Consider the following 13,034-nt stretch of genomic DNA (forward strand, 5'->3'; position numbering starts at 1 on the left):
AAACCTTCTATTGCTTCTTCCAGGGACACAGGAAAAAAATTTTAAATCCTAGGATTCCAAGTGAGTAGAGATTTACACTGACATTAATCAGAATCACTTACCTAGCTAAGTTCCTCATGCAATGCTTTGAAACTGTACCTTGCTGCTTCTATTTGAAACTGTAGAAACTGTACCTTGCTGCTTCTAATTAGATGCCTTGGACTGATGTTTTGGTACAGCAGGAAAATGTTGCTTTGCTAGACTTTTCAATTGCTCTAATCCTTCAAGTCATACAGACCCAATAATGTATAGCTCCATCAGGGTGACTCTTGCAGGCACATAAGCTCATCTACCTAAGGAGTTATTCCAGTTTGGCTTTTCCTGATTAAATCTGCTGTGGATGTTATTGCAATAGAGATAGCTCTTCTGTTGTAAAACCTGTATTAGACCACTCTTTCCTTTTGTTAATTGCAATCTTTTATGGCTCTGTATGTTTTCTGTAGGGATAAAAAATAAGTATTACTTCAGATATATTTTTACTGTACTATGTACTTTCAATGTATCTTGCTGCTTTCCTTCAAAAAGTAAAGCCTATTTGAAGTACAATACAAGCTGTATTGCCTACAGACTTCTCAGGTATGCTTTATGGCAAACCAAGATGTTTTCACAATGGCATTCCTGCAATTTCAACACCTGATAAATAAAGGCATGACTATTTTCCTCCAGCTGTTCTCTTTGAAATTTAATTGTCCTAAGCTGGTACCTCCTTTTCAAAGTCTGTGGAAACACAGGCATATGGGTACGGATGAGTTTGTGGGAAATAAAGAGAAAAGGACTGTTTCTGGTCTAGTGCATCTTATGTGAAGAGTGAGAAACCTTACTTCTTCCACTCAACTCTAGCGTGTGAGAAAGAGCAGTCTGAATCCTTTGCAATATTTAATATGAATATGTTTTTACACAGTAACTCCCTATAAAAGTCTGAATCTATGACTATTCAGTAACAAAGGCAGCCACAATATTATGTCATTTGTTGGTGATGCATCCTTCTCTGCTTAATAACTGAATTGTTGTTTTGGTTTGTGGCACCAAAGAAATTAGTAAAGACATTTTAAGAATTAAATTTATTGAACTTTTTAAAGTCATTAAGGATTTTATACATCAATAATGTCTTTTAAGGCAACAAAATTATAAATCTGGTTGTTTCTATGTGGTAGCTTCACATGCAAAGAATGAAGGTACATTTTAGACTTCCCTTTGCAATTTTTATTATTTTTTTTTAACAAACATGTTTCTTATGTTTTATAAACTTGCATTACAATTGCAGTTACACGTTCCAAACATTTTTTTATTATACAGCCTAGAAATACTCATATTTAAATAGTATATAAATCAAGACAGTTTTCCTATAGAAAAAGTTTAAAAAGGTTGCTCTTTGCTGTCCTTTTAAAAAGAAGAGGAGCTCATATTTCTAGGATGTGAAATAAAATAAACCCCTAAAAGACAAATAATTATCAGCTATGTGTTCTTAAGAAACATATGCTTCCTACCTAAGATTATGCATATATACAACTTAGCTGTAATAAATAATAATAAAAATGGAACAACTATATAACTTTTAGAGTTCTTCTGTATATTAGGGTTTGAAATATAGCTACCCTTAAAACCTTCCTTATCTCTTCAAATTTCAGATTGTTCATTCTACCCTGCCCTTTTCTTACTGTTTTGTTACAGGATATGATACAATGACAAATAGTAGATAAGGATTTTCAAGTTTAAATAAAGCCAAACATAAAAGCTCTTCAGAAATGAGATCAGCTTTATTTGTTAAAATAGTTGTACTATGTACAAAGGAGATTACTATAATTTACAATACTTAAGGCATAGAACATTGGGGGTTTTTTGCTTCCACTGGAAGAGCAGTATTTTAGAACTAAAGAATCATTAGAATCAGACATTAATAGTAGCAATAAAATAATAATATAATAATAAATACTTCACATTCATATAATCTGAATTTATAATAATCCAAGTATTTCAGCATTAACTAGTATATCTTAATCTGCCTCCAACATGTAGGTAGAACTGACTTCTGTAGCTCACAGAAGAAAAAAGTTATATGAGTCAAGGCAAGGGTTACATCAGCCCTAAAATATTTCCCTTTGTCCAGTTTCAGAACTGCCAGCAGCAGAATGCCAGGAGGATGGTGATCAGGCAAGCAAGGGCAAACACTGTTTGCTGTAATCTTAGTCCATTAGAATACAGTCTAGTAATTTCCTCCTCTTCTGATTTCAGTTCTAAAAAAAAAAGAAAAAAAACCCCAAGAAAATAAAATAGTTAATGAGTATAATATGTAAATTTTAAAACATAAGGATTTTCAACATACTTTGAAACTCCTCTGACATCTCACAGGTACTTAAGCTAAAGGTATCAGCTGTTAAAGCCAATCAAAGAGGCTATTCTCAGGGGAGATGTGAATAGATGTCCCATCAATGATCGTTTGAGGAGCAACTGATAGCACTTATCAGCTCTTGCAGGCATTAATCTCAGAATAATCAAAAGTAAATACCAAGCAAAAGCAAGATCTTCGCAAGAGGTATGCACTCAAGTCTGCATGTAGCCTTTTAACCCTTCCTTTAATAAGAAGGGGCTTGGTTTATTAGCACAAGTGGAAAGCCATACCCTCATGCATGTGAAAGCTACTGAGTCCATGCTCAGTGGATGAGCAGACGATTCTCCACTGCCACCTTTATTGCCTTTGTTAAGCTGAGCTCAAGAGTAGTAAGCAGTAGACTGCTTTTACCAAGCATGGGAGGCCTGTTAGGTCTTTTGCTCCTGTAATGAGAAACAATAGGGCCGATTCAAAGGTGAACACCCAAGGGAACTTGGCATTTAACTCTTCTGAAGAGTTTAAGGAGCAAGTTGGATGCTACACATAATTAGTCAATACAGAAGACTTCAAGGCAAAAGTGGCTTTGGTGGTGGGTTTTTGGTTTTGGTGTTGTGGTGGGGGTTTTTTGTTTGTTTGTTTTTTCCTCCCCTTGTGGTTGCAAAGATAGGAATGTCACCTTTATTTTGCATTTCAGTTCTTTGGACTTGTGGGCTTATCACACTTTAGGGCATATGCTGGGACCCAAGAGGCTCAAGTTTTGAAATTTGTATTTATTTCTGTGTTGGTGGTTTAACTCCAGAGACACAGCTTCAATGCACTGCTACTTACATAGGAATGTGGTCAGGAAAGAAGAGGCTGGTAGTTCCTTAGGGTGCAAATGAATCTTGAAGCTATTTAGGTCTGTTGTTTTCTTACACTGCTAACTAGTGATTTGGGCACAGCTGAAGTATATAGCACAGCACAGGGTGGGATTGAGATATCATGCATGGAAAAGGGCAAGAATATTTTGCACTAACTTTGCCACTGGAGAGAAAATATTAAATTCTTAATAGTCATCTCAGAATATTGAAAATAGTTTGGATCTCAGTAGCCAGTTCTCCATGGAAAATAAGTACCTGTAAAGCAATCCTTCAAGTAAGTTTTTATTCTAGCTGATACACTGTTTTCAAAAATACTCAGATCTTTATACAGGGATTTTCACAGACTGATGTATAAAGACTTGACTTAAAGTAATTTAGTCCTTTTGAGGAGATGGGTGCTACTACTTTACACTGACCAGGATTATGGCTACACATTTTTTTTGTGGATTGTGCTCAGTCTTAGAACTCTGTACAAGAATATTTTGAAGATTAAGATACAGATCTTAAAAGAATAGTTTTCTGCCATTTATGTGTTAAGTAGCTTACACAAGAACATGCAAGTTTTCAGTACTTGTTTCTGTAGTGTAATACTGGTTTCTACTTCTACCACACCAGCTTATGCTGCTGTTTTTTCTCTTTCCTCATCTAAGAAAGATTTTTGTACGCTTGGATGTAGTTTATTTGTACAAATTGTCCTGCTTAAGTGGGAAGTCAGACACGTGCAGGTTTTGTAAAACAGGGAAATATCTAATCCCTGTAATTTTCAATTAAAATGGGGGAGAGTTTCCTACTGCATGGGATTATAAAGGTCTCAAAGTATTTTATGTTATGCACCATGCAGGCAAAACCAGTATTATTTACTGTTTCACTAATGCATTCTCTAAAGCAAAGCAGGCCACTGCAGAAGTCTAAATAGAGCACATACAGCATCCTCCAAGTACCCCAACTTTGCAGAAGGCAATTCTGTTACCCAAAAGATAAAAATGGTTGATTTAACGCCATTCCTTACCACAGTTGTCGTGCATTATTTCTGAGAGGCAGTTCAGAGTACCATAGCCGCACCGACATAGCCAACAGCCCTTCAGCACCCAGGCGCCGTGGGCAATGCTGCCGCAGTTGCTGTCAAGGGCAAGGGAGACATTTGGTACGTCCCTGATCCCACCACAGAAAATAACCGTCCAGAGCAGCTCGCTCACTCTCTCTGGTTTTGGTCTGGTTTTTACCTTTGCCGCTCATCATATTCACAGTATCTGCCAGTGAAATGCTTTAGGCAGGCACAGAAAGCCCCTAGGATACAGGTCCCTCCATTTTGGCAGCAGTGTCTGTTCAGTTTTTTACCTGCAAAGCAGAATTACAGAGTTTACCAAGCATCTCGGGGGCTCCGAACCTCCCCTTTTCCTCACTTGTTCTCTCAGGTCTCTCCAGTTGCCAAAGCGTCTTAAGGATATCTAGTTTTATTGTCTCTAAAGACAATAAAATTATCCGCCCGTTAGGAGTGTTTGTTCAGTTAAGCCCAGTTTGTTTAGTTAAGGATTAGAAGCAAACTACTAGGGATTACAGCACGGTCAAGAAGCAAGGCTAGCAAGTCCCCTAGCAGCATATATTCAGGTGAAATATTTCACTTTGACGGAGGCAGGTTTCAGTCACACTAAGAAACGGGGCATTGTTACCGGGAAGTGATACTTGTTTCTGAAGAAAGGAGGCTTTGTAACCGGGAAGAGTTGCTTAGTTTTGGGAGAGGAGGGGAACACTACCTCAAGCCTTTCTCAGACTCCTGGGACTGAGTACCAATCTAAAACTTTATAGATGTGTGAGGAAACATAAGTCTGTCCTTGTTTTCTTTTTCTGTTAGTACTCTTGCTTTCAGACAGCCCAAACTATTTTTTGTAATGAAATAATATTTGGTTGTGAAATATGATGAATTTTAAAAAATGAACAGAATTTTGCAAAATTTTACAAACACTTTTGCAAATCCAAGGACCAACCCCTTCTTAATTTTTAGTATCCTTCCCTGTTTTCCGTTACAACCTTTTGCAGGTAAGCAATCCCCGGTTCTACCTTAAATTTTTATCACCATTTCCTAGGTGGCCACGGCAATAATTTAAATGAGTGGCCACAGAACCCAACCAGCTGGAATCTTTCAGGACAACAGTCAAAACATTACTGTGATATAATATTTTAAAAAGCAATTTTATGGCATTTTTTAAATAAATAATGTTACCTACTCTCTGTAATCCCAGTGAAAGGTACCAATGCCCTGGAATTCTGTTGCTTTCTGCTTTCGTAACTCTGATTCATGTCACTGACAGCATTTATAATACTCCCTTCGATCTTGGGCTGCTGCTTTTGTGCTGTGGCATTGAGACTTTTCACATCTTCTTCACGTTCTTTTTCACGGCCTCAACGAGTGCAAATATGGAAGAGAAGGGTAGCTTGTAATGAAACAATGCACACTGCAAATGTGCGAGAGAAACACGGGGCTGCGGGGGGAAACACGAAATTTTCCTTACCTTCTCCTAAATGAACAGCCTGCCACACCAAAGTCACAGTGAAGAGAATTCTACAAAATCCAAAAAAGCTGCAATGAATTTGTGCTGATGAGACACAAACACCAAAACGAAGATGGGTGGGGGGAGGAGGGGGGAAGGGAGGGGACGGAGCTTTTTCAAAGCTTTATAAAAATTGATAATATAAACTATAAATACTTTATGCCAGCAGTAATTCGAATTAACACATAAAAAATCTCAAATTGGGAGGGTGGGGCAGGCGGAGAACTGGGACATACGGATTAAGCTTGCTTCCAGAAAGCTATGGATTCCATACATTTGCTTGTCGACAACCACTCAAAAAAGTCTCTTTCTGTACCTTTCTTTACCACAACTAGGTTGCTGCCAGCAGCTGCAAAAGCAGCAAAGGCAAGAGAAAAACATTAGCCTTCACTTCACCCGTAGTTTCAGGTACATTTGTTCCTTTCAGCTTCCTGGGCTGATTATCAGCTGAAAAAATGCACTGCTAAAAGGAAAAGCATCCTTGGCTAGAGAAGATCCCTGGCAGCCAGGCAGCCTTACCTAACGTGATTTCCCCAGCACATTTTCCTGCAGCCCGAAATACCCGTAAGATCCTCCAGGAAAGCTTGAGCAGAAGGAAGAGGTCCAAAGTCCCCTCACTGAAGGCTGTTGCACGCAGCAGTTCTCACACCATAGAGGGCAACAAGAGAAGGAGAAAGGAGGATGGACGAAACCCTTCTCTTTCCGTCTAGTTTATAACAACGTTGAAAAGACATAGTTCCCAGTTGTACCGCTTGCTGAGCCCTCAGTGAAGTCCTGGCAGGCAGGCACCATCTCTCCCAGCTGGGTTTCCTTGGCCTGCCCCCGATTTACATGTACTGCTGAAGGGTGGAGCAAAGTGGGGGCACCTACTGCTGGGGGGAGATTTAAGGGTCCATGACCACAAAAACGCCCAAGCCAGGAAGATCTCAACCCCAGTTTATTTCTTAACATAAAAAGCCTTGTATCACCACATGCAGCATGGGGAACAAAAAACAATTCTGCAGAAATGCAACAGGTATATAATAAATTGCAGCAGGTATATAATGAAGGTTAAAAAGCCTCAAATCTACTACATGCCTTGTCTCTACTAGGGTTTTCCACAGGGAGCTCTACTTTATGAAGTTGTACCACTTTGCAGCACAGTTAATCCTTAGAGCCTGTATTAGAGATTTCTACCAAAAGTACTACAGAAACCCATAGAAGGTTCTTGACAGAGGTTTGTTGTCTCACAAAAGCTGTTAATAGACTCTTGAAATACCTTTTGAAACTTTTTTAACGTTAGTAAAGTTAGATCCATTACTGAGTTTTCCTAGTCCATGAGTCCATGCAATATCAGCAGCTACCTAGATTTAACTTACCATTTGCACTGAAATGGACTAAGACTGTTCACACAACTTTACTATGGCTCAGCAGCATCAGCAAAAAGACCTGCAGCTGGGCAATGGTAAAAAAGCAGCTCTGGACAGTCCGTCCCAAATGGGTCTACCTGTACCCCAGAGTGCACATGGCCTTTACCTAAGCTGTAACAGGAAACTGCAGCAATACAGCTTTGTTTTGTTTTGGAGGGCACGAGGAAAGGGGCTGCTTTCACTATGCCAGTGCAAATCAAGCCAGTACAAATTGCACCCTGGCTAGATAAATGGTCACATCAGACATATGGGTCAGACCTTCACTGAAGAAATGGGTGTACTGCTTAAAGATGTTGTCAACTCTTGTTGTTGTAACTCCCTGTGGCTGACACTTGTCAGCTTCGCCCCGTCTAAACTAATGGTTTGGAAGCTGTGAACACCACTCATCCAATTTGGTACAAAGGTTGGTTTAATTTACAAACCTGCTTGGCACTGAAGTAGATGGAGAGTGTTCTGAGGACATGCTCTTTTGTGTCTCCTGTGGGGACAATGATCTCCAGCAGGAGGATAGGAGTGCATGGCTGGAGATGGGAATGTTTGCAGGGAGTGCTCTGCTGGGCTACATCAGTCTTAGTGGATAAGGCGTTCCCAGTGCTGGTACAACTGTTGGCTCCAATTGATCTAAGCTCAACTGTTTTCTTGTGGATATAGGCTAACTCCTTTAGCTTCATGGTAACTTGTTTCATGGTGTGTTTTATGTTTGTTACTAATTTAAACAGATTTAGATGAAGCTATTCTTGTTCCAGACTTGTATTGAAGTACGATGCCTTTTAGAATTGAGAGTCTGTGATGTACGTTTGTGTGTAATTCAGCTAATTCAGTGCTAGAAGAACTTATATGCTAACACTTATAGGTAAGACATTTAGTAGAAAGAATGTTATGGTAAAAATCACAACATGTTAATTCAGGAAGGGATTTTGGTTTTGCTATCTTAAATAGCAATAATTTTGAAGAGATAAGTTACTCTCACCATTATGCTGTCTGCCTCTACCTGCTGTGATTCACAAGAACTTCTAAACTAAATGTGTTAAGGTTTATGTACTTGCTTAAAACCTATCACATGTGTGCAAGTACTGTTCTGACAACAGATGTTATTCTGAATTAGGACTGTAAGATGTTTCACACAAAATGAAAGAGATGTCATTTTTTTATGTATTCACAAAACATGTATGTTTGTTTTATCATCATTTGAAAATGTTTCCCTGTGGAAAATATTTACACTCCAAATGGGGTAAGTATTTTGAGTTTAAAAAGAGCAGCTGTAGTTACATTTGTTCACTGTTTTTTGTTACTATATTAGGAACAAAATATTCATTTTCAGTTTGGTCTAATTGGTAGTATCACTTTAAGTTACAACTTTCAGATGCTGAAACGCTGTCATTTAGTATCTACTTTGTTGGTTTTCCCCTTCCCATAGATCGAAGGCAGAAAAAATAAACAGAGATAAGTAAACACAGGAACATCCCACTTACTGGTTTTTTTTTACTAAATGCAGTGTCAATATATTTCTCCTGGAGAGCTTTTCTGGGTATCAGATTCTCCGCCCTATGCTGGAGGTAACTTTCAAAATAGGGATGCTGGTGAAGAAATATTGATCAATTTTCACACCCTGTGCCATTTGTTTAAGATCAGAAGTCGTCCCTCTAACTGCAAGAGCTAACAACCTGGGGAACTGTAAAGCAGTTGGTAAACATTTCTCACTGTGATACCTTGTTTCTTCCCTCCTTCTCCCTATAGCCTCACCAGCAAGGCACGCATAGGAATGGCGACAACATAAATTACTCAGATGCTGCTGTTGCCTGACTGCCCTATAGAGGTGAGATTGGTTTGACACTGTGGAGAAGCGCTGCTGTTTGTTGTTGACAGAATGTGCCAGAAAGTGATTGCTTCTGCCCAGGGATTTGTGCGGAGCTGCAGTAGGGGTAGACGCACGCCCTTTATCAGCTTCAAGTAAGATAAGAATGGAGCCAACCAAAGAGCTGGTCCTGACCATTTCAGTCAAGCCCTGTGTACACAGGAGATGGTTAACCATTAGTTAGGAGCCTTCGGTGCTGTTAGTTCCAAAAGCAGGTCAAATAGCCTATATGGATAAGGGTGGTAGGAAAACATGGTGTTATTTTATTAATCCACATAACCCTTCTTGTGCTTATCCAGGGAACTGTAGGTCTGTAGCCTACATCTTCCATCACTGTTTCCCAACGTGCTAGTGGACCACTACGCTGAAAGATGAAGCATGGATAATACATGTTGGTTTTTGGTATATTAATGCTTCATACCAATTGCATTCCTCTGTAGATACTCAGTATTTCTGAGAGCTTCAGGATCAATAAATGCCTAAGGACTGGAGGCATCAATGGAAAAAAACAGAAACAAGGATGACAAAAATGTGGGTGTCCCTGGCTTCCTGGGAGCTGTGCTGAAAATTCTGCTCAGGGATATGCAAAGTTCAACGATGGCCAGTGCAGCCAAAGTGCCTGCTGATTAAAAGGTTTAGGTTCCCAAATGCCAGCTTAGGGCTAGGACCAGATCCCTAACCAGATTCAGCAATGTTAAATCAGTTATGCAGAATGTTATGGAAAGCAATGGAAAGCAATTATGCCTCCTGGACATTTATTGAAGTCTTGGGAATAGAGACTTCCATGAAGCAAAGCTGTCAGCCTGGGTGACTTACAGTTCTCTGAGGAAAGGGCAGACCCCAGGCAGTCTAGGCTGGGAGCTCTCAGAGTGTACTTAACTCATTAAATGGTAAGGATCCTGGTTGGAAAGATGTAATACTAGCCAGCCTGAGATTTTTATTTTTATTTGTTTATTTTTTGTTGGCTACAGCTGCTACTAGGACTTCTGACAGTTACCCAGGTGTTCTTGCTTTCTAAAGGCTATGTACAACTTAAACATAGTTGGACTGAATGATTTTATGGTGTTACCGAACTTACTTGACAGGGGCTGGTCAGACTAGCTCTTATTACTGTCAGGAATTTCCTGTAGGATTGTGTAGGGATTGCTGTTGTTGCCTCTTCATCTCTGTGTAGGTATGAAGTGGAAATTATATACAGGCACAAGAGCTTGCACTCATTCAAATGAGCAGTACAAATGCCCCAAGCAGCTTTTTTCACTCCAAGTTAAGAATGACTTATATTGGTTTAGTTGGAATCTACCACTAATTGACTTGAGGAAGTAAGAAGCAGGAAAATAAGATAATCCATACAGTGACTGGCATCAGTTTAAGTAATGCCACAGGTCCATGATCAACTTAAGCTGGATAAATGGCTGCTGCTGCTAAAAGGATAAGTACCCCTCTGTCTTTCACCATGGGCTATTTGTTTGTACTGCCTCCCTCACACTGCCATTACTGTTTGTGCAGCCATGAGTGAGCTGGAACAGGGAATTTATCTGAATGAAAACTCAGCTGGCAAAAAAAAAGAGGTTAGTTTTCAGCTGGATCAGCTCCCTGATGTGGTTTGCCACATGAGCACTAGTGCTGGCAGAAGCAGGAGGCAGTGATAAGCAGCCACGGCCATGTGACATGCTGTCCCTTTCTGTAGCAGACCTGATTTATACCAGATTAAACTGACTGTGGAATTTGTAAATAGATTTCAGTTTATAAATTTAGACTGGTGTTCCCCTCCCTAGGAAATAAACCACAGCCAATATATCCACATGATAATGATACCACCTTCTATGCTCTCATCCTATTAGCACTGACTAATACAGAGGAGTAAAGCAGTCATCCCGCATCTCTCTGACAGCATATGGATGAAGGTTAGTACCAACAAGATGGGAGTGATATTACCAAATGAAAGGAAACAGCTACAGCAGTCCCTTGGAGAGGGAACCTTATGCAGATGTTGTACAACGATGTAATACTCTGTCACAGACTGACATAAATTTATGGAATAAACCCAGACTCATAACAGAGCATCCTGTAGGTTTTCCTTCTATGGAGCCTAACGGTTAGTCATTAAACATGATGAAAAAAATCAATATGATAATGAAAGGTTTTTGTAATGAAAATGAACGTAGTTGATGTCTTTTGTGTACAGAAAAATAATAAAAAAAATTTCTGCCAGTATACAGGGGAAGGGATAAGAAGAACCATTATCTTCCTCTGAGGTAAAGGTTCTTTGGCAAATGAATCAGCACAAACACCAAGAGACTGCAAGACTGAGACTTTTTTTTTCTTCTTCAAATAAAAGAAGTTTTAGTATTTTATTGAAGTAAAGGGAAGTACTGAGGAAAAGGAAGTTTTGCACAATTAGTTATTTTGAAGTTTGAAAAGATGGTGCTTTTAACCACCCCAGCTTCTGCAGAGAGCCAGAAAGTATTTCTATAGAGTTGTAGTGCTGAGCTCTACCACATTTTTGGCCGAACGCACTTCTCTTCCGCATGCTTTCAGGTGTGTGTCACTGACTTGCCCACCATTCAGGAAGCTATGTCAACATTTCAGGTTTAAGAATGGGCTCTTTTTGGCTGCACAAAGCTTACCAAGTCTTGTGCAGTCTTACTAAGGGGCTGTTTGGGGGCACTGTATTAGTGCAGTCATGCATTCAAGCTATATCTCTCCTGCAAAATTACCTTAGGCATCTATCTGAAAATCTATCTTTTGCATGCACACAATGCGGTTGCTTAAGTTTAATGGTAGATTTTGACCTGTCTCAGCAGACTTGTTTGGTGCTGTCAGCTGAAACCAGAGTGAAATTTTCACTCAGGTGATCCACCCTAGCAATAAAGACAGAAGAAATTCCAAGGTTGAATATCTGTGTTTCCCCTGCTGTTTTCATTCCGAAGTATTGCAGGGTGATTTAGCCTGTTGTTTACAGTGCTGCAGTACAATACAACCGCAGAAAGCCCTTCTGGGTTTACGTGGCATGATACAAATCAGGAATTTCATAGCAGCCTTGAAGGAGTGCCAGATGAAGTAGTGATCCCACAACCTACTTCAGGGATGGGGATGTATATCCCAGTTGGCTGCGGATGAAAACCCCTGCATAGATCTTCCCTTTGACCTTCCAGATAGCTGGCATTCCTTTAAAATGAAGCTACATGTTAAAGCCGAGCAAACGTTAGAAGACTAATTCCCAAGTCAAGCATATGCTGAGATTTGCACTGGCTTTAGTGGCATTGGACCTCTAATGAAGCTGAATCCATTTGTTAACCTGGAATAAACCTATCTACTTTTTTTTCTGGGCTAGTTTTCTGGCTTATGAATTGAAGCATCTCAACAAGAGGTCCAGTGAGCACTGGAGCTGATGTGTGGGGGGTGAGGGAATGTGTGGCTGGGAGCCAGGCATTGAAGGAAGGAGGTGGTCAGGACACCTTTTCAAGTGTTATGAGCTATTAGATCATTCTAAACTATAGCACCTTGCTTCATCCTTCTTTCCCCCCCCCTCCTTGAATTCACTGTTTCAAATACAAAGTATAAAGCAGCTTGTATATATATATATATATATATATATATATATATAAATTCACTTTGCAATACTGGATATTTGTGATGATATATGTGTAAGGAACAGGTCAGACGCTTCTTGGAGAGTTATCCTTGTAGGCACCAGGGATGGCAGGCAGAAAATGAGAGATCCAATGGTTGTTTTAATCTATGATAATAGCAGTTAAATGTCAGTATAAATTAAAATAGAAACAAAATGTTATATCATGATTTATACTGCTGTCAGCAGTCCAGGCCTTCCTTTTGTCTCCAGTCTATTGCTTCACTTGAAGGCTCCTGTCCCCTGTGCCAGCCCTAGGTTCTAGCTCAGCCCTGGCCCAACAATTCAAAATGTGCTACATGTGCCACTGTTTGCAGATAGCTTGTACTCCAGGTTGCTTTTCTGTGAGGAGTGGGTTGAAG

The 13,034-nt window shown here is 39.7% G+C and overlaps 1 protein-coding gene across 1 annotated transcript; it reads right to left on the reverse strand.

The window, feature by feature from the left end:
• Positions 1-1,795: 1,795 nt before the first annotated feature.
• Positions 1,796-6,570, reverse strand: LOC104322256 (cryptic protein). The gene is made up of 6 exons (XM_069775970.1): positions 6,297-6,570; positions 5,739-5,788; positions 5,454-5,627; positions 4,452-4,566; positions 4,238-4,347; positions 1,796-2,273 (listed from the first exon to the last, which is right to left on the reverse strand). Exons 1-6 carry the CDS (start codon positions 6,317-6,319, stop codon positions 2,149-2,151), a joined length of 597 nt encoding a protein of 198 aa, XP_069632071.1. The 5' UTR covers positions 6,320-6,570; the 3' UTR covers positions 1,796-2,148.
• Positions 6,571-13,034: the final 6,464 nt, after the last annotated feature.

This window comes from Haliaeetus albicilla, chromosome Z (assembly GCF_947461875.1).
Source record: "Haliaeetus albicilla chromosome Z, bHalAlb1.1, whole genome shotgun sequence".
Classification (NCBI taxonomy): Eukaryota; Metazoa; Chordata; class Aves; order Accipitriformes; family Accipitridae; genus Haliaeetus; species Haliaeetus albicilla.

Excerpts from the sequence above, each read along its gene's own strand:
- LOC104322256 (XM_069775970.1), bottom strand. The coding sequence starts at position 6,319 with ATGTGCTGGGGAAATCACGTTAG. Across the intron at positions 4,567-5,453 it reads TTTCACTGGGATTACAGAGA|GTAAAAAACTGAACAGACAC; the intron begins GTAGGTAACATT and ends TCTGCTTTGCAG. Across the intron at positions 4,348-4,451 it reads GAATATGATGAGCGGCAAAG|CAACTGCGGCAGCATTGCCC; the intron begins GTAAAAACCAGA and ends TGCCCTTGACAG.